Source organism: Urtica dioica, chromosome 10, assembly GCF_054948205.1.
Source record: "Urtica dioica subsp. dioica isolate 48M chromosome 10, U.dioica_male_clone48M_v1_H2, whole genome shotgun sequence".
In the NCBI taxonomy this organism is placed as follows: Eukaryota; Viridiplantae; Streptophyta; class Magnoliopsida; order Rosales; family Urticaceae; genus Urtica; species Urtica dioica.
Genome location: NC_142765.1, coordinates 21,159,042 through 21,186,192, shown reverse-complemented (window position 1 = coordinate 21,186,192; position 27,151 = coordinate 21,159,042). Strand labels below are relative to the sequence as shown.

The following is a 27,151-nucleotide window of genomic DNA, read 5'->3' as shown; positions in this document are numbered from 1 at the left end:
CAACTTTGAAAGCTAGAACTCCGATACCCATGTCTGCAATAGAGTTCCACTGCATTCTTCCTTTCTATCTAAAACCCTACACACACACGAATTTCCCCTTTCACTCTCTAATCAATCAATGGCTTACTCAAATCTCTATTTCATCGGTTTCGGTCTCTCAAAACCCTAGAAATACGCTCAGTACTCAGAATATTACTGGCAAAGAAGATTGATATTATTTAGTATCTATTCCAATTCACAATTTGCTCGCCTGAATAAAGAATGTATTAACCTACCCCTATTCAAACTTTGTGTTTTAGCTTTGACGTTATTAAAAATTGGGTATTTCTTTCAGCGGTCGAATTCGGCAACATACTTTGCTATAATGTCATCACCACAAGGTATAATATTAAGTCTCGTGTTTATATGAATGGTGTCAAATCCAATATTTAGACATGCATGACATTCCTTAGTTTCGGCTTATACATTCGAGTAGCAAAAGTTCAAATCATATCAGTGCTTAGTTCTGCATACATTGATGGGCTACTATTATAAATCTAAAACATTAAACATGGATACCCAAATCGGAATTTTCGGAACATTTTTCTTGAGATTCATACACTTTATTTCTTTCATTAGTTAACATGTGTTGTTTGATTACAGAAATTAAGAACATCACACAGCTCCGGGAAATGTTATGGACCAAATATTATCGTGCCTGCCGATCAAGGACGCGACGAAGACGAGTATATTGTCGAGAAAGTGGAGGTACAAGTACATAATGTTACCAAACTTGGTGTTTGATGATCGGTCTTTCCCACTTGAACAACCTGAAATGACAACTAAACTTGTGAGAGTTGTGGATCATGTCCTCTTGCTTCATTGTGGGTCAATCCGCAAGTTTGAACTGTCCTTTAGGGACAGAATCCCAAGCGTTGAGATAGAAAGATGGATTCTTCACTTATTAAGACACTATCTGCAAGTGCTCACATTAAAGATGCCTCATAGAATGTCGTTCTGGATGCCATCTCCCATGTTTTCATTCCAAAACCTGAGACGTTTGAGATTAAACAGCTGTGTGTTTAAACCTCCGTCAACATTTAAGGGTTTCAAAAATTTGATGTACCTTTATCTCAAGGATGTTATTGTCCGCCGGGATGTGCTTGAGAGTCTGATTTCCGGCTCCCCTTTGCTTGAGAAGTTTGATTATGATGGTCACTACCCCGACTATTACCTCCATATCGAAGCTCCAAATCTGCGATGCTTAAGAATCGTAACAAATTATGGCTATGTTAATGTTTTTCTTAAAAATACCCCTCGTATACGAGTATTTATGCTTGACGCGAAAGGTCACTTTGAAAATCATATAACTGAAAAGTACTTGGAAGGACTTTTGGCTGGTATGCCCCAACTCAAATTCCTTACTCTTGGTCGCGGTGCTTTGAAGGTAAGAGCTAAGATCACTTCATTCTTTGGGATGGTTTGTTAGTGTCCAATGAACTATATATTCTTGTCCCCAATTCATGACAATCCTTTTTTTATGCGCTCTAGCTTATTACTCACCGGGAAGTATTAGAGGAGTTTCCTGTTCCATTAGTTCATCTCCATCATCTGATGATCCATACCAAACTTACCAATGTCAAAGAGACTTCAGTTCTTCTCCGCCTGCTTGAAGGAAAGAGCTCAGCTCACTTTAATCTTTGGAACGGCTTGCTTAGTCTGGCCAATTCATGACAATCTTTTATTTTTATTTTTTATCACTAAGTGGAAGTATCAGGAGAATTTCCTGTTCCATTAGTCAATCTCTGTCATCTATGGATCCAAATCAAACTTACCGATGTCAAAAAGACTTCAGGTCTTCTCTGCCTGCTAAGAAGCGCATCTAATCTGAAATAGCTATGCATCGCCGTGAGTTATCTTGATACTTCATTTTGAAATTAATAATATTTGAAAGATATTAAAAGATTTAAAAGGAAATAGACAAGAATTCTGTGTATGCGTTTATTTAAAGTATTTTGAGTTGTGTCGAATTTCATTTCTTGCCTTGCTCTTTCCAATATTGAATAAATAATCACAAGGTTTTCGTACCGCTTCAATTATATTGCCTAAACTCATTTTTTTAATATAGATGTCTTGCAAGGATCTAAAAACGTATCGAACTATGACTGAACGTATTGAGAAATTTGGTTTAGTTTAGATGAATCTTTCAGTTATGGTTAGGTTGCTTCGAGTATAAGTTAACTTCGCTTAGCTTTGCTCTTTGATTTTTTGGTTTATGTCTTTTACCTTTCTGCCCTTTACTTAAACGTTTAAGTAAGGTCTTTTATGTAATTTTCCTTTTGTCTTTTGTATGTTTAAATTGGGTCTTCGTCCCCAATTCTCAGTTAATGAAATAGTTTTTCCTTTTTCAAAATTTCTCGTTTCATCTCTCTTCTTCTCTCTGAGATCTCGATCGTGAAATGGTATCAGAGCAAATTTCCGCGATTCGCTTCTGATCGAATCTCCATTGAAGTTTTTTTCGATTCTCCTCTCTCAACTTCCTGTGTCGGCGTGCTCATTATGACGTCCGAAGAAGCATTGACTGGAGATACGTCTGCGACTGGAATTAGGTCGCAAAAGGCTCCGATTGACGATGTGGTGGATCCGTTTTTCTTGCATCATACAGATTCGCCAGGAATGATCTTGGTGACGCAGCAGATGAATGGAGAGAATTACCACTCGTGGAGCAGATCGATGAAGATGGCATTGCAGATCAAAAACAAATTAGGGTTCATTGATGGCTCTATTTCAAAACCTGACGACTCCAATCCTAATCGTGTGGTTTCTTGGATAAGGTACAACAATATCGTTATCGCGTGGATCTTGAACTCGTGCACTAAAGAGATAGCTTCAAGCGTGGCTTTTGGAGATTCTGTAGTGGAGATCTGGAAAGACCTGCAAGAAAGGTATGAACAGAGCAATGGTCCAAGAATCTTCGAGCTCAGACGCGAAATCATGAGCCTCGTTCAAGATCAGCTGAGTGTGGGCGCATACTACACCAAGCTCAAGATTCTTTGGGAAGAATTGAGCAATTACAAGCCTATCTGCACGTGTTCTTGTGGAGGATCTAAAGAACTACTCAACTTTATGTTAAGTGAGTATGTCATGAAGTTCCTTATGGGACTTAATGACTCCTTCAACACTGTGCGTGGCCAGATCCTTCTCATGGATCCTCTACCACCTATCAACAAGGTATTTTCTATGGTGTGCCAAGATGAGAAGCAGAGATCTGTCAGCCTGGACTCTATTGGTGGTCAAGATCATTCCAATCCCATGGCAATGGCTGTGAATGATCAAAAGAAATCCAACAAGAAGGACAAACCGATGTGTACTCATTGCAAAATACCTGGTCATACTGTTGACAAGTGTTACAAGCTTCATGGCTTTCCAGTTGGATTCAAGCCAAAGTCAAAGAATCAGGCAAACGTGGCTGAAGGATTGATCAACCATCAAGGAGGCAAGACCGAGTCAGGCATTACAGCTACAACCAGCTTGACCAATGATCAAATTCATCAGATCATCAACATGCTCTCAACTCAACTCACGGCTCCCATCACCTCTGAAGGTCATCATGACATCAACATGACTACCTTCCATGCAGGTTCTTGTTGTTTTAACAACATTTCAGGTTGTACTTCTAATTCTAGAAATATATGGATCATAGACTCAGGAGCCAATCGGCATATATGTGCTCATAGATCTCTTTTCAAGAATCTGAAACCTCTGCAGCATTCTACTGTAACCTTACCTAATCATACGGTGATACCTGTTTTCTTTAGTGGTGATATATGTGTGAATGAGAGTCTAGTGATCAAAGATGTACTTCTAGTCCCTGATTTCAAATTTAATTTGATGTCAGTGCATGCTTTGACACAAGACTCATCCATTGTAGTGTCTTTCTCACATGATTCTTTTACTATACAGGATATCCTGAACAAGAAGATGATTGGCAGGGGTAATAGCCTCGATGGCCTATATGTGCTGACGAATGGATCAACCTCTACTGCCAATTTGATCACAGCTCGCACATGGCACAACCGGCTTGGCCACCTCTCCTTCAAAAGATTAGAAATCTTAAAGAATAAGTTGTCTTACTCTTCTTGTGATAAAAACACACCCTGCTACATTTGTCCTCTTGCCAAGCAGCGTAGACTTCCTTTCCATAGTCATAATCATTTGTCTGAAAAGATTTTTGACCTTGTTCACTGTGATGTGTGGGGACCCTATTCTGTACCCTCATACACAGGCTTTAGATACTTTCTTACCTTGGTTGATGATTGTAGTCGGTTTTGCTGGGTTTTTCTCATGAGAAATAAGAATGATGTTCACAACATTATTCCTCGTTTTTGTGCCTTAGTGAATAATCAGTTTGCTTGTTCTATTATATAATTCAGATCTGATAATGCAAAGGAGTTAGTTTTTTCTGATTTTTTCTCAAAATTAGGGGTGTTGCATCAGTTCTCTTGTGTTGAAACCCCTCAACAAAATTCTGTGGTTGAAAGGAAACATCAACATTTATTGAATGTTGCTAGGTCGCTTTATTTTCAATCCCAAATACCTATTGCTTATTGGACTGATTGCATTATGACAGCTGTGTACCTTATAAACCGAACTCCTACTCCTCTTTTACATAACAAATGTCCTTACGAAGTTTTGTATCAAAAGGATGTGGATTATGGTTTTATGAGAGTTTTTGGATGCCTTTCCTTTGCATCTACCTTGCAGGGACATCGGACTAAATTCATGCCACGTGCACGCAAGTGTGTCATGATTGGCTATCCACCAGGAGTCAAGGGATACAAGCTCTTAGATTTGAATACCTATGAGGTCTTCAACTCTAGAGATGTTATTTTTCATGAAAATATTTTTCCCTTTCATGACATTAAGTCTCATTTTCATTCTGTTGATCCCTTTCCCAATACTGTTCTTCCATTGCCTAACCTTGACCTCACAGATGTTATACATAGTGAACATAATGATGAGACAGGTACAGCTGGTTTGAATGATCAACAACAGTCTGAGGCTCTACCACTGGTGAATGAAGAAGTCAGCGCTGCCCTTGACCAAGACATCTCAGTCACCCCATCCATTCCCATTCGGAGATCAGATAGGACAAGAGTGGCTCCTACCAGACTCAAAGATTATCACTGCAATATCATTGCTCAAGTCCCAGGTGTTAAACTTCCTTCTCCACATCATATATCCCAAGTTTGCACCTATGACAGTCTATCTCACCCTTTTACAACCTATACCCTATCTGTTTCTAGCCATTATCTTCCTCAGTACTATCACCAGGCTTACAAACATCCAAATTGGAGGCAAGCTATGGCAGAGGAAATTCGAGCCATGGAGGAAAATAAAACCTGGTCTGTTGTTGACTTACCACATGGAAAAAAATCCATTGGTTGTCGTTGGATCTACACGAATAAGTTCAACTCAGACGGATCCTTAGCTCGGCACAAAGCTCGTTTAGTAGCAAAGGGTTATAACCAGAGAGAAGGGGTTGATTTCATCGACACCTTCTCTCCTGTCGCTAAACTCACCACTGTCAAAGTTTTGATTGCTTTATCTGCCTCTCAGAATTGGTTTCTTGCACAATTGGATATAAACAATGCTTTTTTGAATGGTGACTTATTTGAAGAGGTTTATATGGACTTACCCTTGGGTTATAATGGTCAGGGGGAGCAACAAGTGAAGGCTCCTAAACGGGTTTGCAAGCTACATAAGTCAATCTATGGACTCAAGCAAGCCTCACGGCAATGGAACATCACTTTTACACAGGCTATCCTATCTTCTGGTTTTTCACAGTCACAGTCAGATTACTCTTTGTTCACTCGTGGCAGTGGACACAATTTTATAGCCATCCTTTTATATGTCGATGACATTATCATCACTGGTCCTAACATGGTTGAAATTGGAAATGTGAAGAAATTCTTACATTCCAAGTTCAAGCTTCGTGATTTAGGTCCTCTGAAGTTTTTCCTCGGGATTGAAATTGCGAGATCCACTTCCGGCATTGTCATTAGCCAGAGACAATATGCTCTTCAATTACTTGAGGACTATGGTTTTTTGGACTCAAAACCTGTTTCTACTCCTATGTCCTCGAACTTGAAATTGTCTTATGATACAGGAATTCCTTTGACTGATAAGACTCATTATCGAAGTCTCATTGGTCGCTTATTGTATTTAACCATATCTCGCCCTGATATTACATACACTGTCAACATATTGAGTCAGTTTTTACAGTCCCCTTGTGATACTCACTTACAGGCAGTGCATCGTCTTCTCAGGTACATCAAAGCTGCTCCAGGACAAGGACTTTTCTTCTCAGCTCAAACTTCAACACAGTTGAAAGGCTTCTCGGATGCTGACTGGGCAGCATGTTCAGACACACGGCGACTATCGCTGGATTTTGCGTGTTCATTGGAGACTCCTTGGTGTCATGGAAGTCAAAGAAGCAGCAGACAGTGTCAAGATCGTCGGCAGAGTCAGAATATCGAGCATTGGCTTCTGCGACAAGTGAGCTGATTTGGTTGCAACAACTGTTACGTGACTTCCACATAGATCAGTCAAGTCCAACAGTGTTGTTTTGCGACAATCAAGCCGCCGTGTACATCGCTTCCAACCCTGCATTCCATGAACGAACGAAACACATAGAGATCGACCTCTACTTTGTTCGTGACCATGTGCAGCGTGGAACTTTGAAGCTGTTGCCGATTCGTACTCACCATCAACTGGCGGATGTTTTTACTAAACCCCTTCCTACTCCGGCATTGAGATCTATCTTATCCAAGCTGTCTCTCAAGGACATCTTTCGTCCACCTTGAGGGGGAGTATTGAGAAATTTGGTTTAGTTTAGATGAATCTTTCAGTTATGGTTAGGTTGCTTCGAGTATAAGTTAACTTCGCTTAGCTTTGCTCTTTGTTTTTTTGGTTTATGTCTTTTACCTTTCTGCCCTTTACTTAAACGTTTAAGTAAGGTCTTTTATGTAATTTTCCTTTTGTCTTTTGTATGTTTAAATTGGGTCTTCGTCCCCAATTCTCAGTTAATGAAATAGTTTTTCCTTTTTCAAAATTTCTCGTTTCATCTCTCTTCTTCTCTCTGAGATCTCGATCGTGAAAGAACGAAAACATGATTTCATCTTCTACATCTTAATGATATTTTAGTAAATGCCCTGGTTTGGAGTGGAGGGTGTGAGTTCTTGAATTAGAATGAGAATTGCTATGGCTTCAAGATCAAAATACTTTATTTTAGTATAATTGTAATAGGATAAATTGTATGTGATAATCTCTAGTCTTGACTTATGTAGTCCTTTGTCTAAGAGAGCTTGGAAGCAAGTAGCAAAGGTTTGGATTCTGAGCGCTTGACCCGCCCGCCCGTTAACCAATCTTCGATATGTCAGAATCTTTGCTTTCCGTGCAGCGAAAGTTGAGATGAATTTCATCGGTTTCGTGCCCTCGAATTCGCTTTCTCTTGAGAAGATGGTCATACACTTCCACGCTGAAACCCTCGAGAGCTTGTGCAACAATGGCCATAAAGCAGCGATCACGGTAACGAAGCAATTGTTGTCTTTTCGTTGTGGTTCGCCAAAAGCAACAATCATCTTGTTGGACAAGTGACTTTTAGTTCAGGGATCTAGTTGTTTGAACCTTTAATTTTAGGAAAAAGAGAGATAGGATAATTAGATTTTGGTATGTTTCCTTCTTTTATGATGCCTCAAAACTGGCACATTATATGCTCTGTGTTGGACATTGTTAGAAAATTTATTGCCAAGATTATGAATATTTAGTACAAATGATGCTATGCTGGCACACCGTTCAAATTGCTCCGTGGTTTGCGGTTAACTTGATTTTTAAAGAAAAATGAATTTTATGTATCAAAACTTTTCATATTAATCTCTTACACATTTTAATTTAAAACGATTGGAAAATTATACGCATTTACCATTTAAGACAAAAATACCTCCGAACTTATTTTTGACATTTTGCTTTTACTCTCCACTAACTCGAAATCGTAAGCCTTACAAATTGAAAATACAAGAGGTAAAAAGTTGTTCACCCTTCTTCAAATTCGCTATCTTTTCTATTCGCTCCTCTCCATGTAATTAATTAAAAAAATAAAAATCAAATAAAATACGCCCTCCTTTTTGTTACCCACCCATTGTGGGGTATAAAAACTCAAATATTAAAATATCGTTTCAGATGGGCTTAGGCCCGATTGAAGCCCACGATCCATTTGAGAAGCGGCCCGCGAAATCAATTTTGGACCTGACTCGCTCTCTGCAGGTCGGCCCAAGTCCAGCAACACTTCCCGGTTCGATAGACTCCAGTTCGTCCACGTCTTCCTAATCAGAAGGATCAGTCAAAGAGTAGATTACGCCGCGAAGACCGGATCTCGGACGACTACGACCTCGGCGAGGAGAGTGGATCGGGAATCACGTGTCTTCGGCCAGAAGGTTCCATCTCGTCTATAAATAGAAGAGGAGATGACGATTTTCCCACACTCAAGCTCCACATCTCAGTTTTCAATTAATTCTATTTTGTATTCTTATATTCACGATCTTGAGCTCGACCTGTTGAGTTCGTCACTTCGTCCATTTGTAACCTTCTCTAAATTAATAAAAGTAATTAATATTCGTATATTATTATAGTTCTTTATTATTAAATTGTTTCTTATACGACGTCTTTCTAAACCCCTTTAAATTATTTTTATCACTTCACCTTTCATTTGTGATTGTTGATCGATCTAAAAATCGACATCAACAATTTGGCGCCGTCTGTGGGAATTTTCAGAAAGACCAATCTCGGAAGAAGCAGTTCGTAAAAAAAAAAAATCATGTCTTCCACTCCGACTCATTACGAATCCGGAGAGGAGATCCCCCCGGGGATCAGGGCAATCCTGGATATGCTGACCAAAAAGATAGATGAGTAAGCCGAGACCAACCGTGCTCTTAATGACCGGTTGAATACTCTCTCGACTCCTCAAAACACCCCGGATCCTCAAGTGGGATCCGGAGATATGACCGCCTCTGAGTCAGCTCGCCAAGCAACCTCGGTTGCGCAAACAAGCCGAGCTATCCCTCCCGGAGTCCGTCTGGATTTCTCTGGGATACAGGTCACCCGAGGAACAGACCAGTCTCCCATCACAAGCTTTCAGCTTGGGGGGGGCTGCTGGCGAGGTCGCGACAGAAGTCACGATCGATCCTTCCGGACACCCTTCGCCTCCGCTCGGGGGAGCACCGTCCGGGTCTTTCCCGACTGATTCGGGACCTCGCCCTCCAGCGATCTATTAAACATTCACCCCCAGCGTTTTGGTGGGATGAATCAGACCCGTCAGGGTCCGGTAAGTGCAACTGCGGCCAGTCCGGCACAATCGGGACATCGCCTATTTCGTGGTGGTGAACCCAGTATGACCGAACTGGACAGGTTCAAGGAATCTAAAACGGCCGAGCTGAGAGCTGTTCGTTCAGAATTTCATTCTGCGACCAGCTCGGCTCCCGAGATAGATCGTCTCGTTGAAGAAACAAGGCGAACTCCTTTCGCCAGAAATATCACTGAAGTGCAACTGGGAGATACCGGAAAGGTTCGCCTTCCATGATACAGTGGCACCTCAAGTCCGAAAGCATTTATATTGTCCTTCAGAGTCGCAATGGGACGGGTTATACTCGCTGAGAGAGAATTAGAGGCAGGATACTGCCAACTATTCGCTGAAAGCTTGTCCGGACCCGCCTTGGAATGGTTCTCCAAACTCGAACCAAACTCCATTGATGGTTTCAATAAGCTATCGGTTGCATTCCTGAAACACTATTCGATGTTCGTGGAGGACGATCTGACCATAGCAGACTTATGGGGGATCCAACAGAGAGAGAACGAATCTTTGAAGGATTTCATGATCCGTTACAAGGAAGTACTCTCGAAAATCTCTAACGTATGCCACGAGTCTGCCATAACCTCTCTAAGGAACGGGTTAATGCACGATTCAAAGATGAAATTGGAAATGACTGTCAACCGCCCCTCACACTAGAGGACGCAATTCATAAAGCTGCGAATTACGTAAAGGCTGAAGAGGAATTCGCTTCCTACGAGAGGCAATGCGCGGCCGAAAAGAAACTACCCTCCAATACTTGGGTCAGGCCCGTAAACACTGGGAATAACCCTCGCAGGATTAATCCCCACGACGCCATACCTCACGCCAAAAAGCAACACGCTCCTCCTAACTATACGTTCAATGTCGGTGATGAAATTAAGGAGGGAGGTCCCTAGGCAAAGAAATGGACGAGGGATCCCAATGCGTATTGCAGTTTCCACAAGGCTAACGGCCACGACACGGTTAATTGCGAGACCATGCGTAAGGCCCTAGCAGAGAAATATGCAAATGAGGAACTAAAAGATGTCGATCTAGGACCCTCGCCAAAAAAGAAGGTCTTTAATAGCAACAACAGGGGAATGGGCAACCCCTCCCCCATGAGAGCAAGCCCCGATGAGGAAGGGGAACCAAATTCCCTGCCGACTGTTGCAAAACACAAGGTTGACTTCATAATGGGCGGCTCAAAGTTTTGCAACGAAACGGTTAACTCAATCAAAACACATCAACGTCGATTGAGTAACCAAACTACCAAAATCAGATTAGAACAAGATGTTCAAATCTCGTTCTCCGAAAAAGAAGCAATAGGGACAACCGAACCACACGACGACGCACTCGTGATCACGATCGACGTGTCTAACGATGAGGTTGCGAGAGTTCTAATCGATGGAGGCATCTCTGTAGATCTTATTTTCAAGGATACCCTGGCAAGGATGGGAATCGATGAAGACGAGATCGAAAGAGAACAAACCCATTTAACATGTTTCAATGGGTCCACTACTCCATCCTTAGGAAGAATCAGGTTGCCCGTAAAAACACACGGAATCAACAAAATAGTAGAGTTTCAAGTACTAGACTGTCCTCCCCTTACAACATTATCTTGGGAAGACCGTGGATACATATGATGAGGGCTGTGCCTTCAACCTTTCATCAATGTATTCGTTTCCCTACGCCTGGGGGAATAGGAGAGATCCGAGGTAATCAGGCAACCTCCCGCAGTTGCTATCTCACTAGCCACAAACATTGTGCCAAAGCAATCAAAGAAGAGCAATAGCAATTAATGAGTGTGGAGTCGGCTGGGAGCGTTCCCACACTAGAAGATCTCGACTCCCTCGATGTGCCAAGTACTGAGTTAACAGTCCAAGTACAGCTCGATGGCTCCGATCCTTCCAAGTGTGTCGGAATCGGAACTAAGCTTAAAGGTGGCATCAGGCGAGAACTGATCTGTTTCTTGAAACGAAACAAATCCACCTTCGCCTAGTCAACCAAAGATATGCAAAGTAAGCATCGACGTCACGTCTCACCAACTTAACGTCAATCCCAGTTTTAAACCTGTAAAACAAAAAAAAACGAAAGCTCGGTCCCGACAGGGCACAGGTAGTCAACGACGAAGTTGAAAGACTGCTCAGTACAGATTCAATCCGCGAAGTGAAATACCCGGATTGGCTGGCAAACACTGTCGTCGTAAAGAAAAAAAATGGGAAATGGAGGGTATGTGTTGACTTCACTGATCTAAATAAAGCATGCCTCAAAGACTGCTTTCCACTGCCCCACATCGACCAGCTAGTCGAAGCGACCGCGGGGCATGAAATCCTCTCATCCATGGACGCATTCTCAGGATATAACCAAATCCTGATGCATCCGGATGACCAAGAAAAAACAGCCTTCATCACCGACCGAGGCACGTATTGCTATAAGGTCATGCCCTTTGGACTAAAGAACGCTGGCGCCACCTATCAAATGTTAGTCAATGAAATGTTCAAAGAAAAGATAGGGAAGACGATGGAAGTGTACATCGACGACATGTTGGTAAAATCCTTAAGGGAGAACGACCACATAGGGCATTTGGAGGAATGTTTCGAGGTACTGAATAAATATAAGATGAAACTCATTCCCACCAAATGTTCGTTCGGAGTATCATCCGGCAAGTTCCTTGGGTATTTAGTTACCCAACGAGGAATTGAGGCTAACCCGGATCAATTACACGCCTTGCGAGAGATGCCCTCACCCCGTAATAGGCGTGAAGTTCAAAGGTTGACGGGACGCATCGCTGCCCTCAACCGCTTCATCTCTCGGTCTACAGATAAATGTCTTCCTTTCTATCGGCTCCTTAAAGGAAACAAGAAGCTCGAATGGGATGACAAATGCGAAGAGGCGTTCAAAAAATTGAAAGAGTATCTATCGACACCCCCAATCTTGGCAAAACCCGTTGCGGGGGAGCCACTCTATCTATACGTCGCAGTGTCTCAAGCGGCAGTTAGTGGAGTACTCGTCAGAGAAGAGCAAGGGGACCAACGACCAATCTTTTATACAAGCAAGTCGTTAGTCGATGCTGAAACTCGATATCCTATTATGGAGAAACTGGCCTTGGCCGTCGTTTCCGCAGCGCGAAAACTTCGACCATACTTCTAATCTCACACCATAATAGTAATGACTTCATATCCTCTCAGAAGTTTCCTACATAGCCTTAATCAATTAGGAAGATTAACCAAGTGGGCCGTGGAGCTGAGCAAATACGATATTGAGTACCGAGTGAAGACATCCGCAAAATTGCAAGTTTTAGCAGATTTCATCATCGAACTCCCGAGGGAAACTCCTACCGTGACCGAAGTCGAAGGCACCTGGACACTTAAAGTGGACGGGGCATCATCGAAGCAAGGGACATGAGTGGGAATACACCTGACGTCCCCCTAACAATGAAACCATAGAACAATCATTCAGGCTCGACTTCGTCGCATCAAATAACGAAGCCGAATACGAAGCGCTAATCACCGGACTTAGGTTGGCGACCGCAGTTGGATCAAAGAAAGTAGAAGCTTTCTGCGATTCCCAACTCGTGGCAAACCAATACTCCGGAGAGTACGAGGCAAGGGACGAGTGAATGGAAGCTTACCTAAAAGCCGTAAAAGACCTCACGAAACAATTCGAAGAATTCTCCCTGACTAGGATCCCTCGGGGTGAAAATACTTCGGCCGACGCGTTGGCTGCCTTGGCATCTACCTCGGATCCGGACCTCAAAAGGTTCATCCCAGTCGAAACAATCAAACAACCTTCCATTGCCATAACCACTACCGCGGTCATAACAATAGAATGGGGGGATTGGAGAGATGAAATACTACATTACATCACGACTGGTACGGTCCCATCCGATAAGATGGCAAAACGCAAGCTCGTGCTGAGAAGCGCGAGATTTTGCATCATAGATGGAAATCTGTTTAAAAGAAGCTTCGTAGGACCCTACCTCAAGTGCGTCGGGACAGAAGAGTCTAAACGAATCCTGGAAGACGTACACGAAGGGGAATGCGGAAATCACGCAGGCGGACGAGCGCTTGCCATCAGAATAAAGAGGCAAGGCTACTTTTGGCCGACTATGCTGGCAGACTGCGAGGCGCACTCGCGTCGCTGCGACCAATGCCAACGCCATGCTCCCAACATAAAAATACCCGCAGAAGAATTATCCTCTATCTCGGCTCCATACCAGTTCATGAAATGGTCTATGGACATTGTGGGACCAATGTCGGTCGCCCCTGGCGGGTTAAGATTTCTATTAATCTTAACAGATTATTTTTCAAAGTGGGTGGAAGCTGGCGCCTTCGTCCTGATAAAAGACGTCGACGTCACCGCATTCATCTGGAAAAATATAATCTGTCGACATGGCACTCCCCACGAGATCATAACAGACAACGGATCGCAATTCATATTGAAAAAGTTTAGAAAGTTTTCTTTCATAACAACATTGAGGTAAGAATGTCGACACCACGATATCCTCAAGGAAATGGGCACGTGAAAGCAACAAATAAGACGATAGTTGACTCCATAAGGAAAAGGCTCGATGCCAAGAAAGGGCGGTGGGCAGAAGAACTGCCAGGCGTGCTATGGGCATACCGAACCAGCCCGCGAAGGCCGATAGGGGAAACTCCGTTTTCCCTCGTCCATGGAGTCGAATCTGTCATCCCAATTGAGCATCAGGTGCAAACCCTTAGGGTAAAATACGCACCTGAGGATGAGCCAAAAAATGACAAGGATCTATGCGATGCCTTAGACCTAGTGGAGGAAAAGCGAGATTCAGCCCTATCACGGTTATCCCGTTATAGGCAATCCATCGCTAGATTCTACAACAAGGATGTTAATACAAGAAGATTCGATGTAGGGGGCTTGGTCCTGCGAAAAATCTTCCAAAACACTGCTGAGGCAAACGCCGGAAAACTCTGGGCAAAATGGGAAGGCCCCTATAGGGTCACCAGAGTAACCTATCCCGGCGTTTATGAACTTGAAACACTCAACGGAATCCCGGTTTTAAGATCATGGAACGTCTCGAACCTCAAAAAATACTACTTTTGAAACCAGTAAGAATTGAACTACTCCGACTTGATCCCTGCATAAGGGTACGTAGGCAGCCTCTTACCACAAAGGCACAGTCCCCATACCCTCTTGAGCCACGGAGCTCGCACCTCGGCCAATGACCCCGACCTCGGAGAAGGCTAGCAGTGCAAACACCTCACGACGACTCTGGCGAGAGCCGACATCTCACAGCGTCATCAGAGATCGCACCCACATGGATCGACCTCGCCCGAAAATATTAAGGGAAACTTTTTAGGTCCACGACGATCTAAAAGACTTAAAATTTTCACCAAATTTAATTACGGACTTCGGCTTCAAATCTAAAGGGAAACGCTTCGGACCAGCAATATTCCGGACAACTAAACAGATTTTGAACGACGAAAAAATTCCACACCTCGGCCTAAGGGAAACCTTTTAATTCCATCACGATCTAAATAACTTAGCAAAATCATCTGAAACTTTTAAGGGAAACATTTTAGGCCGAATACAAGCGACCTAAAATACTTAAACAGATTATACTAATTCGAGCTGTCTCAGGAACAAACGAAATAATGATATTCAGATCAGCCGGACGGAATGAATAAAAAAAATAAACATCCATGCATTCATAATAGATTTTGGCGAGCTGAAAAACTTGGGAAAATTAAAAATCTAAATTGCATAAAATAATAACATAAATTCAAATAAAATAGAGGTACCGAAGCCCCCTATGATTGTATCAGAACCAATAAAAACTTCGCCCAAAACACGGGCCCCAGAAACAAAAAAAAAACATTTTATTGAATTAAAAAAAAGGGGGGGCTGAACGGGCCGAGAAGACTCAAGCTTGGTCGCGGGGTTCGACCTCGGCATCTCGATTCTCCGGAGTAGGCGTGAACGCCGCCACCTCTTCGTTCCCCTCCGGGATAGTGTTGAGGACCTCGTCAGCACGGCCAAGCATTGAACCATGCTCATTAATGACAAAAGTCTCCCCATCGGTCACGGGTGCTTCGGCAGGGGATCGATCCGAGTACAGGGTGAACAGGACGTCCTCGACCTCAGGAATGGAGATGGCCGCGTAATCGGCTACATATTGAGCGATGTCGTCTTCGGTGTCCTTCATCTCGGTCGCCCAGTCCGAGATCTCGCCCTTCAAGGCCTCCGAGATCAGCTCCTTGTTCCCCCGGCACTGTTCGAGCTTTTTGAGAATGAGAACGGCCTTGTCCATCTTCTCTTTCTGCGCACCGTGTTTAATTATCTGCTCGCGATACTTCAGCGAGGTCGCCTTCTTCGCCGTATGCACCGCCCGATCTCGCTCCGCCTTCACCGTTATATTCATCCGGGCGATCTCCTCCAAAGCGTCCTTCAGCTATTTATCCCGAGCCCCCAGGTCGGCCGCTAGCTTATTTCTCTCCCTCTCGAAGTCGCCAGAATGAGCTGCCCACCCTTTGACCTTCTCTTTCTTATCGTCGAGGTCGACGGACAAGAATTGAACTTTGTCGGTAAGGCGTTCAACCTTGCCGTACGACTTCTCCAGTAAGGCATCTTTGGCCAGGAGGTCGTCTTGGAGGGTGGAGATCTTGTCATTCATCCCCTGGAGCTCTGCTTGAAGAGACTCTGTCCCTTTCTGAACCTCGGCGAGCTTCTCCTGCTCGACCTTAGCATCATGAAGGCGCTTCTCATAACGGAAAACACCTCGGTTCAGTTGGGTGGACAGCTGAAATCAACCCAACTTTCATCAGTCCGATCATAACAGAATAATCATTTTTCACAACATATCGGTTATACACAAAAATATTCCAAAAAAAAACTCACCCCGGTTATGGCCGAAGCCATCATCCTGTACCAGTCCGCCTCGGCGAGCTCGGGAACCTTCGGGAGCTCCATCCCAGAACACGTCACCTGACGAAAAAACCCCGTCGAGGAGTAAATATCGTCACACAGCAGGTGATCCCGCGCATAATGAAAATTGATGACGTGTTTCTTTTTCCGGGGAGCAGCAGGGGCGGAGTCATCTCGGCCCCCGGACCTCGACTTCGAAGAAGACTTGCTTCCTTCAACTGCGGCTTTGCCTTTGTCCGCCCGAGTCACTGCGGTCACAGGAGCCTCAGGGGTGGGCTCTTCCCCATCCCGGCCGACACGTTCGGGAACCGGCTCTTTCCTCTTCTTCTTCTTCCGCTCTCCGGGAGCACCCCCCTCGGGGACTCGGTTCGCCGGCATCTTTCTTTTTTTGGCCACGCCCGCGACCTCGGCCCTCTCGTGGACTCGAACTCTCTCGGCCCCCTCAGGGGAGTCGTCCTCGATCCCGGGGGCTTGATCTTCCTCGGCCTCAGGTACCCCGGCTCCTTGGACGCCTATTGGGGCATCTTCGGCCGTCTCAAGTACCTCGTCGGAAGGCACCAAGACGAGCGGGATCTCGGATACTAAGCGAACCCCGGTCACTTCGACCTCGGGAGTATCCGCTGGAACAGCTGGAATCGGGGCCGAAGTCGAGGCGGCACCCCCATTCTTCTATTTCCTCGCCTCCCGAGCACTGATCGGAGTGTTCATATTGTCTCCAACGACTAAAAAAGAGAATATAATAAATAACAATCAAAATTAATTGCAGAGAAAAGAAGACAGTGTCGAAATCGTCGAACTGACCTTCCTCTAGGTGTTCTGATAAATTTGGTGGAAAATGCCAAATTTTGGCCGAAATGAATCTGAAAGGGGTGAAGCTCGACTACTCTACTTCGTCCAACTGCAGTAACGATAATTTCTCGGCGAACTCCACTCCTTGGGGTGGCGCTTTGATTTTTTCTAAAAAAAATATTTTAAAAAAAATGATGATGAATAAAAATCTCATTGTAAAGAATATAAATACGGGCGAACTAAATTTTATGCATACTCGGCGAGCTCGCCCATTTTGACGAGAAAGAACGAGCTCGATCCCCGAGTGAATGCTCGTTCACAACGAAGTAAAAATATCGCCTCCCCCAAAATTTGTCCTTCGAAGGAAGGCCCGAGATCACACCCTTTTCCCGTGGCTTTCGAGAGGTAAAAACACTTCGGATCGTGTTTTGAGTTCGCCTTGACCACACAAAGACGGACTAAATCCATCAAAGTGAGTTCGATCTTTTCCTCGTAGGCCACAACTATCAGACCCATTACCATCCTAACAAAGTTCGGACACATCTGGGGAAGGATCAACCCTAGAGTCTAGGCGAAGTCGAATAGGAAAGGATGGATGAGAAATCTTAAACCACATTTCTCCAGCCATATTTCATATATACAACAATAACCCTCCACTACGGTGTCAGCTGTAGCCCCAGGAGGAGGAAGAAGGATGTTAATTTCTGGGGAGATCTGGTATTTTTCACGAATCCTCCTAAGATCGGTCGAAGTCACGGCTGAGGGCAATAAGATATCCTCATTCCCGAAAGGTTGAGACCCCGACGGACGAAGTTCTGAGTTCGACATCTGGTTCTAAGGTGTTCTACGTGCGAAGTGTTTAAATCTATAAACTCGTTTGAGTTCGCTAGTCGAACTGAGAGTCGATAATAGCCGAAGTGCAAGTAACCTAAAGAACTTAGAGAGAGAACTCGAAATCAGAAAGAAAGCGAGAAAGTAAGAAAGAGGGAGAATTACCTTTTAACTGCGGACGATGAGAATATAAATGAAAAGAAGCGACTCTTCGGTCTACATATTTATATGTTTCATTATTAACCAAAATCCCAAAAAAAATCTAATGATTTCGGAAAACGGATCGAATCAAATCAAAAATATTTCCCTCGATATCTGCAAAGATAACAGATTCTCCGACTCTTCGACTACGACCTAGGAAATATGGTTACGACACGCCACGTGTGAAGAAGACGCGCTCTCACACGACGCCACGTGGTCCTAAATCTTCAATCTCCCCCATTTTTATTCGGAACAATTCGAATTCCCCGCGTTAAATATTTTCAAAATATTCGAAATATTTTCAAAATATTTGGGGGCTAATTGTGGGGGTATAAAAACTCAAATATTAAAATATCGTTTCAGATGGGCTTAGGCCCGATTGAAGCCCACAATCCATTTGAGAAGCGGCCCGCGAAATCAATTTTGGACCTGACTCGCTCTCTGCAGGTCGGCCCAAGTCCAGCAACACTTCCCGGTTCGATAGACTCCAGTTCGTCCACGTCTTCCTAATCAGAAGGATCAGTCAAAGAGTAGACTACGCCGCGAAGACCAGATCTCGGACGACTACGACCTCGGCGAGGAGAGTGGATCGGGGAACACGTGTCTTCGGCCAAAAGGTTCCATCTCGTCTATAAATAGAAGAGGAGATGACGATTTTCCCACACGCAAGCTCTACATCTCAGTTTTCAATTAATTCTATTTTGTATTCTTATATTCACGATCTTGAGCTCGACCTGTTGAGTTCGTCACTTCGTCCATTTGTAACCTTCTCTAAATTAATAAAAGTAATTAATATTCGTATATTATTATAGTTCTTTATTATTAAATTGTTTCTTATACGACGTCTTTCTAAACCTCTTTAAATTATTTTTATCACTTCACCTTTCATTTGTGATTGTTGATCGATCTAAAAATCGACATCAACACCCATCTATCAAGTTTTGAGCAAAAAAAAAAAAAAATTATTCCTACCATATGACCTCTATTAGGATCAAAATCTAATAAGTCAAATTATAAAAAATAAAAAAAAGTATGACTATCTTATATATGTTTGTACAAAAATCCCCTTAATAAAATATCATTTTATTTTTCTTTTGTATTTATTTTTCTTATTTACTTAATTGTCATAAAAGTAAGGTTCGAGACATTTTCGTTTGATTGTGATGTTAAAAATATAAGAACGATTTTTTTTTTTTTGGAAAATTTGAAAAAAAATAATTGGTTTAAAAAATCTAGAAATTATTTGAAGATTTATTGACATTAGTGGCTGGTTTATTTGAAACAAAAATTCTCGCGTAATCCCATAATAGGCTGCTAAATTGTAGGAATTTATTTAAAATTAATTACCCAATTATCTCTTGTTAAATTTAAAATTTAAACGTAAAAAAAATTCAAACTTTAAACTCAATTCCAAAAATTTAAATGAAAGGGAAAACAAAAAATGCATAAAAAGCCTAAACAATGTCACGTCAGGTTTGTGGTTATTTATCGAATAAAAAATTGGCTATATAGTAATCTCAAACGTTTAAACATAATAGTTACCTAAATTTTTGTATATATTTTTTTATCATATTCCACCATTAATTTTCTTAGCTTTTATTTTGAGACTTTTTTCTAATCTAAGTTTTCAAAAGTTCTAAATGCGCCCGATAACTTTTTTTGGGGTCAATTCTTTTACTCTTTTGAATTGGGTTGAGTAAATAAAAATTAGAAGTGAGCCTTTAATATTGTTGGGCTATTCATGGTTAAACGTACTTAGGAAAATGACAAGAATACCAGTTTTAAAGTGCAACATTTTTTAAATAGAGAGTGTTTTAAATTATTTTAGGAATAATGTTTTCAAACTGCAAACAACTATTTAGGACTATGTGACGCACTACTAATTCTCACCCTCAATAGACCGAAGGCTTCCTCTCTCTCTTCCCAAGAAACCCTCTTCGGTTTTGGCGGCGTGGCTTGTCGGCAATATGGTGGCTGCGCGGTGTGACTCTTTAGTGAGACATAAACATAAACTATTTAGGACTATGCTCTTTTAAAAATAGAAACATAATCAAAGTTAAATATAACCACAAATAGTAGATAAAATAATAATTTTTTACCTTTAACATTAAAAAAAAAAAAAAAATTGTTTATAGCATAAAAACTTACACACTATAATTACATTTAGTTGCCAAAAACCATTATCACGTGCAATTTGCACATAGTACTCTTGTTACACAACAACATAAAAAAAAATAAAAAATAAAAAAAGTTACAGAAAAATCATCGACAAACAAAAACATAAATATTCTATTCGTTGAGGACGAGAACTTCGCAATCGTCAGCGGCTCGAGTCGTTGAAGAAAGCAATTTTAGGAACAAAATCGTAGGCCAACGATGATGGTGGTGAAGAAACGATGGAAGCAATTTGCAGCAAAAAGAGAAAAAAATATATGAGAAAAATATTTAAAAAATAAATCCCCTCCCCGCAAATTGAGACACAAAAGTATCTAGAGAAGGAGAGACACTTCTCTCCACCGTTTAGAGCAAAAAAAAGTTTACGGTTCGTGTAGAGAGAAGTAAGGAAAGAGAAATTGATGTGACTTACTTCGCCAAAAATAAATCCCCTCCCCGCAATATATGTTTGTTTGCCTTTTTATTTGATTTTTGTAGACGGTTTTAACGGTTTATAGTGATTAATTGTAGTAAATAGCGAACATTGTGCAAGACAACAAACATATATTGATTTTGATAAATAATGTATAATGCACTGCACTCGAATAAAAAAAACATGATAGATCAATAACAACTAATAACAAAAAAAAAAAAAAAACGAATTTATACCCTAATTTTATGCCACTAATAATAATGAAAATTTCTTAAATGACGGAAAAATATATAATATTTAAGGTAGATTTTTCTACATCTATGGTATTAAACATTATTTTTCATCAAACACAATGGATCTATTTTTGAAGATCTCGGTGTCACGAATCCGTATGATTTGGAATCACTCAATTTCGAGTTCATATGAGATAGATATGGTTTTTTGAAGTTTTTATGTAAAAAAAGTGTAGGAAAAAAAATAGGAGAGAGAAAATGACGAATTTATTAATAAATAAGGGTAAATAAGACCTTAATTATTGCCATATAATCATGTTGACTATTTCCCTAAAAGTTGTGAAACATAGGCTAAAAACAAATTTCATAGTTTCATTTTTTGCTATTTCGCTACAATGGGGTCAAGCTGCTATATACCCAAATAGAACTTAAGCTTTTGCAAAATAGCCATAGTTTGTCAACTATAAGCAAACTAGCCAACTTAATCTAGGATGGATTAAATTTAATCCCAACGAACTATAAAGACAAAATGTAAGGTTTATGACCGCTGGATTAAAATTAATCGATGCAGGATTAAAAATCGTAGTACTCTCAATTGGCTATTTTGTTATACCTAATGAAGACAAGATTAAAATTAATGAAGGCAAGATTAAATTTAATGACAATCTGGAAATCCAACAGATCCAGCCGTGCATCAGATCCGACATCGGAGACGAGGATCTGAAGCAGAACCGATTCCGATGCCTCGGCGCATCCGATTCTGATGCCTCGGCTCACCCCTTGTTCTTCAAGCCCATCCGATTCTGATGCCTCGGCTCCTCAGGCGCGTCACCGTCGATCGCCCAGAGCCTTCGAGGCAGTTCCGTCGGAAAAGCGACAGAGAATTCGTCGTCTTCTGAGCTCTGGCTCCACAACACAATGAGCAGAAAGAAGGAAGTTTTCAGGCCGAAAGTGGAAGGAAATGTGGGAATGTATGTCTGTGGAGTCACTGCTTACGATCTCAGTCACATCGGCCATGCTCGTGTCTATGTCACATCGGCCATGCTCGTGCTCATTTTTTGTGGAGAGAGTGGTGGCTATTTTGTCTAACCTAATGAAACTATAACTATTTTGGAAAAGCCATAGTTTGAATTGGCTAGTTCATGCCATCTGGGAGAATCCTTTACATAATAGAAGTAAATGCGTTTCCGAAAAAAAAAAAAAAAAAAAAAAGAAGTACAATCGTGGGGTTATATAAGTTAGGGAAAATAACACATTTATACCCTGTGTTTTAGTGAAATGTTGAGTTTAACCCTCAGTTTTCAAAAATGTCGAGTTCATATCCTCTGTTTAACTAAAATGACGAAATTATACCCTCTGTTTAACATAAATGACGAAATTATACCTTGAAATGAATAACAGCGTCACAAATCTCTCTTTCATTGATATTAACTCTATATAAGAAAAACCAAATCAAATATAAATCAGTGCCCTAACTTCCAAATTCTCAATTTTGAAATAAAAATAGCCTTAAATTGAAATTAAATAATAAAACTCATACCTCATAAGAAATGACTTCATTCCGTGTTCGAATTGTAACTCTAAATCTTGGATTCTCTGTTCGAATATGCGATTTTGATGACTATCAACTATCGATGTTTACCCCTTTGCCTCTTTCTGTGTTTTTCACGATTAAGAGACTGTTGTTTATTTTTTAGTTTTTAAATAAATTACATATATGGCGCGAATGAATAAAGATAATTGGTGTTTATATATAAATATTATATTCAACGTCAATGAAAAGTCAATAAAAAGAATATTCGTGACACTGTTGTCTATTTCAGGGTATAATTTCGTCATTTTAGTTAAACAGAGTGTATAATTTCGTCATTTTAGTTAAACAGATGGTATGAACTCGACATTTTTGAAAATCGAAGGTTAAACTCGACATTTCACTAAAACTAAATGTGTTATTTCCCCATTAAGTTATAACTTACAACTTCTGATTAGCCGAGGCTTCCTCAAAATAAATAAATAAATAAATTTATCAATTTCGTTAGTTTCCGACTTTCCGTATCCCAAAACCGTGGCTCAGCACTGAGTCAGCAGTAGAAATCATCGTCGTCTGGGCATTGGCCTATTTAATCTCTATTCGAATTCACAATTTGTTCGCCTGAATATTTCTGGGTAAGTTTCTCTTCTTTCTTGTGTCTCTACATCTATAAAGAAATTATAATTGAAGAATACATATTTACTGACTCCCTTATTTAAACGATCTAGCTTGAGGTTATTATAAATTGGATATATCTTCCGGTCAAAGTTTCCGACGGACTTTGCTATAATGTCATCACCACAGCACAAGGTATAGTATTGAATTTCATAAAATCTATCTCTATGCATGTTGCCAGATCCGATATTCAAGGCATACATGTAATTCCTTAGTTTCGGCTTATACATTCGAATAACAAAGAACAAATTTCTACATACCTTGAATGAGCCAAGTTTTTATAGGTATATACTATAAATCTAACATTGAACAGGGATACCCAAATCGAAGTTTTCGGACATTTTTCATGGGATTTTTGTACTGTACTTTTTTCTTCTATTGATGTTTGCTGTTTGATTACAGAAATTAAGAACATCACCTAGCTCCAATGGCAGCATGGAGTTAGATAGAATAAGCGACTTGCCAGGAAATGTTATAGACGAAATATTATCGTTCTTGCCGATCAAGGACGCAACGAAGACGAGTATATTGTCGAGAGAGTGGAGGTACAAGTATTCATGGATACCAAACTTGGTGTTTGATGGTCAGTCTTTCCCACTTGGCGTGACCGATGAGCTTGTGAGAGTTGTAGATCATGTTTTCTCGCACCACTCTGGCCCGATCCGAAAGTTTGAGATGTCCTTTATGCATAAAATCCCAGACAGTGAGATAGAAAGATGGATTCTTTGCTTATCAAGACACCCACTACGAACACTCATACTGAAGATGCCTCTTGGAATGTCGTTTCGGATGCCATCTCTCATGTTTTCATGTCAGAGCTTGACACGTTTGTTATTAACCAGCTGTGTTTTGAAACCTCCGTCGACATTTAAGGGTTTCAAGTGTTTGACGGACCTTATTCTCAAGGATGTTGTGGTCGACCGGGATGTGCTCGAGAGTATGATTTCCGGCTCCCCTTTGCTTGAGACGTTTATTTATTATGGTCTTTACGCAGACCACTACATCCGCATCGAAGCTCCAAATCTGCGAAACTTGGGATTCAACACAAATGTCGTCCATGTTAGTCTTAAAAATACCCCTCGTATACAATCATTTATCGTGTCTGCGAAAGTTTACGGTGACAATCATATGAATGAAAACTACTGGAAAGGACTTTTGGCTGGTATGCCCCGGCTTAAAACGTTTTTTCTTAGACATGATGCTTTGAAGGTAAAAGCTAAGCTCGATTCAATCTTTGGGATGGTTTGTTTAGTCTGTCCAATGAACCATATATTCGTGTCCCCAGTTCATGACTATCTTATTTTTTTCGTACTCTAGCTTATCACTGATAAGGAAGTATCAGGAGAGTTTCCTGCTCCATTAGTCTGTCTCCGTCATCTATTGACCGAAATCAAACTTTCCGATGCCAAAGGGACTTCACTTCTTCTCTGCCTGCTAAGAAGCGCTTCTAATCTGAAATATCTACGCATCTGGGTGAGTTATCTTGACACTTATTAATACTTAATTGTAAAATTAATTCTATTTGAAAGATAGTAAAACTTATACATTATAAATTTAAAAGCCAATGGACATTAATTTTGTGTATACATTTTGTTAAAGAAAAAAATAATGGATGATGTAGCATAATAATTCATAATTCTTTTTAAAAGTTCGTCAATATTTTAGGCATTTAGCCAAGACTGAATGAAAATGAACTATTGCAACAAGAATATAGAAGTACGTGAGTCATGTTGTAATTCATTTCTTGCCTTGCATTTTTCGAAATCTAATAAATAAACACGAGGTCGTCGTATCACTTCAAATATATCACTTTGACCCATTTCTAATCAGTATTTTGTAACCATCGGAAAATGTATAGAACTATGACTGAACCAAAAATGTTAGTAAATGCGATTTTCATTATCTACAGCTTTATGATATTTTAGAAAATGTCGTGGTTTTAAACAACCATAAAACAATTGTTGTTGCTTTAAGAAAAATACCCTTTTATTTTAGTATAATCCTAATAGGATAATTTTTATGTGATAATCTCTATTCTTGACTTATGTAGTTCTTTGACTCTGGAAGTTTGGAGGCAAGTAGCAAAGGTTGGGAATCTGACAGCTTGAACCGCCCATTCACCAATCTTCGATCCATCAAAATCTTTGCTTTCCATGCAACGAAAGCTGAAATGGATTTCATCGGTTTCATGCTTTCGAATTCGCTTGCTCTTGAAAGGATGGTCATAAAATTCCACACTGAAAGCCTCAAGAGCGTGTGCAACGATGGCTATAAAGCAGTTACAAACCAGTTGTTGTCTTTTCGCCGTGGCTCCCCAAAAGCAACGGTCATCTTGTTGGACAAGTGAGTTGTTGGTTACTAAAGAATAGAGGAAAGTTATAGTGAAAATCAAAATTTCTTTTAGTTTGCGAAGTTTAAGAGAAGTAAATATATTTTTAGTTTATTTTTCTCGTTCTTTCTTTTAAGATGCCTCAAAACTGGCACATCATGCTTTGTGTTGGACGTTGTTAGAAAATCTATTTCCAAGATTATGAATATAGTAGTAGTGCTATTATCGACAAAGCGTTGGGACATTGCGCTCACAAAAACTCATGTGGTTGTGGTACAATTTCTGCAAAAAATTAGCTGACTAAAAAAATGGACAACCGGGTGGTAGGTTGAGAGAAGCGAGATTTCAGGTCATTTTGCAGGTTTCCGATAAAATCTCAAAACTTGGTTACCATAGATTTCGTAGGTTTATCAAGAGTATTCGTCAAATAAATTCGATAAAATAGTTCGACGGGTTTCGAGATATTACAGTAGTACGTGTTAAATATGATGAACGGTACGTTGCCGTGGTCGTAGCTTTGGGATACATGCTTTCAAAGTCAAACATGTGACTTAATCATGAAGTCGCGGGTGACTAGTAATAACATGCAGTCTTTTCAAATACAAGTGCGTGGTCGATCTCTTATACGTTATACCAACACCAGGACCGGCCCAAACTCATCGGGGTCTCTATAATACTAATAAAAATTTAAATTTTCGGGGTAAAAAATATAAATTTTTTAGAAAACGGGCCAAAAGTGTAAATTTTTAGGGTAAAAAATGTAAATTTTCTTAAAAATAAGCAAAAAATGTAAATTTTTTGGGGCCCATCCACATATTGGGCCCTAGGCCTGGGCCTAGCCTGCCTTAGTCCAAGGCCGGCAGTGGCCGGCCTAATACATATTGAGGCCTTAGGCGAGAATAAAAAAATTCGACCTTTTAATTTTTTTTTTTTTAAGAAATGATGATTTATTTAAAAAAAAATAAGTTATAATTATAATTAAAATCAAAATATTACAATTCCCTTATCAATAGTTATATCTATGTTCTCATGTCTAATAAAGCAAATTAACACACACAAATATATATATATATATATATATATATATATATATATATATATATAAAGTAATCTAACTAAACACAACTCGAAAAAAAACCTAAACCTTCACAAATATATATATATATATATATATATATATATATATATATATATATATTATATGGAACCAAATGTTTCTTTTTTTTTTTATCCAAATTTGTGAAAAATCACTGCTCTTTCTTTCCCAAGTAAACTTTTTCCAATTTCATTTAATTCCCTACTTTATTTTTTTAAGTGGCAAGCACAATTTAGCTTACAAAAAAAAAGATCTTCGGTATGCCTATATAGCTATTTCAAATTTATATTTCAAAATTAAGACTTATGGTTTAAAAAAAAGGCCCATTATTATGTTTAAACGTTAAAGTGATTGTCATCATTTGTAATATAAGTGACTCTTTGCCGATGAAAGCAAAATATTGGGCCTCCACATGCTTAATTTCTTGAACAAGGCCTTCAAAAGAAGATAGATTTTTTATGTTAAATTTGATAGTCTTTTGAAATCGGACCTTTGTTTCTTCAAAAAATTATGAGGTCCTAGGCAATGGCCTAAGTTGCCTTACGCATGGGCCGGGCTTGACAAACACCTTATCCGATCTTAGAAAAATAAATAAATAAATACCTCATCCGATAA

At 40.4% G+C, this 27,151-nt stretch overlaps 4 protein-coding genes across 5 annotated transcripts; all 4 read left to right on the top strand.

Annotated features, from left to right (window-relative positions):
- The first annotated feature begins 676 nt into the window (after window positions 1-676).
- LOC149383952 (F-box/FBD/LRR-repeat protein At1g13570-like) lies at window positions 677-1,742 on the top strand. The gene is made up of 2 exons (XM_089628229.1): window positions 677-1,426; window positions 1,531-1,742. The coding sequence occupies exons 1-2, from the start codon at window positions 677-679 to the stop codon at window positions 1,711-1,713; spliced, it is 933 nt and encodes a 310-aa protein (XP_089484355.1). The 3' UTR covers window positions 1,714-1,742.
- Window positions 1,743-2,538: 796 nt separating this feature from the next.
- LOC149383951 (uncharacterized) lies at window positions 2,539-9,616 on the top strand. Its single transcript, XM_089627956.1, has 7 exons — window positions 2,539-3,837; window positions 3,943-4,248; window positions 4,744-6,308; window positions 6,398-6,738; window positions 7,442-7,569; window positions 8,221-8,304; window positions 9,347-9,616. Exons 1-7 carry the CDS (start codon window positions 2,539-2,541, stop codon window positions 9,614-9,616), a joined length of 3,993 nt encoding a protein of 1,330 aa, XP_089484082.1.
- A 4,233-nt stretch (window positions 9,617-13,849) lies between these two features.
- LOC149383950 (uncharacterized) lies at window positions 13,850-14,443 on the top strand. Its single transcript, XM_089627955.1, has one exon. It carries the CDS (start codon window positions 13,850-13,852, stop codon window positions 14,441-14,443), a length of 594 nt encoding a protein of 197 aa, XP_089484081.1.
- Window positions 14,444-22,902: 8,459 nt separating this feature from the next.
- On the top strand, window positions 22,903-25,657 carry LOC149383949 (F-box/FBD/LRR-repeat protein At1g13570-like). Of its 2 annotated transcripts, XM_089628227.1 has the most exons (5): window positions 22,903-23,071; window positions 23,165-23,246; window positions 23,514-24,320; window positions 24,429-24,584; window positions 25,162-25,657. In XM_089628227.1, the coding sequence occupies exons 2-5, from the start codon at window positions 23,226-23,228 to the stop codon at window positions 25,456-25,458; spliced, it is 1,281 nt and encodes a 426-aa protein (XP_089484353.1). In that variant the 5' UTR covers window positions 22,903-23,071; window positions 23,165-23,225; the 3' UTR covers window positions 25,459-25,657. The 2 variants fall into 2 exon arrangements, with proteins under 2 accessions (XP_089484353.1, XP_089484354.1); XM_089628228.1 differs by lacking the exon at window positions 23,165-23,246.
- The last annotated feature ends 1,494 nt before the right edge of the window (window positions 25,658-27,151 follow it).

Excerpts from the sequence above, each read along its gene's own strand:
- LOC149383952 (XM_089628229.1), top strand. The coding sequence starts at position 677 with ATGGACCAAATATTATCGTGCCTGCCGATCAAGGACGCGACGAAGACG. Across the intron at positions 1,427-1,530 it reads TTGGTCGCGGTGCTTTGAAG|CTTATTACTCACCGGGAAGT; the intron begins GTAAGAGCTAAG and ends TATGCGCTCTAG.
- LOC149383951 (XM_089627956.1), top strand. The coding sequence starts at position 2,539 with ATGACGTCCGAAGAAGCATTGACTGGAGATACGTCTGCGACTGGAATT. Across the intron at positions 6,309-6,397 it reads GCAGTGCATCGTCTTCTCAG|CATGTTCAGACACACGGCGA; the intron begins GTACATCAAAGC and ends CTGACTGGGCAG. Across the intron at positions 8,305-9,346 it reads ACCTGACTCGCTCTCTGCAG|ACCCGTCAGGGTCCGGTAAG; the intron begins GTCGGCCCAAGT and ends GGGATGAATCAG.
- LOC149383950 (XM_089627955.1), top strand. The coding sequence starts at position 13,850 with ATGTCGACACCACGATATCCTCAAGGAAATGGGCACGTGAAAGCAACA.
- LOC149383949 (XM_089628227.1), top strand. The coding sequence starts at position 23,226 with ATGTCATCACCACAGCACAAG. Across the intron at positions 24,321-24,428 it reads TTAGACATGATGCTTTGAAG|CTTATCACTGATAAGGAAGT; the intron begins GTAAAAGCTAAG and ends TTCGTACTCTAG. Across the intron at positions 24,585-25,161 it reads TGAAATATCTACGCATCTGG|TTCTTTGACTCTGGAAGTTT; the intron begins GTGAGTTATCTT and ends TGACTTATGTAG.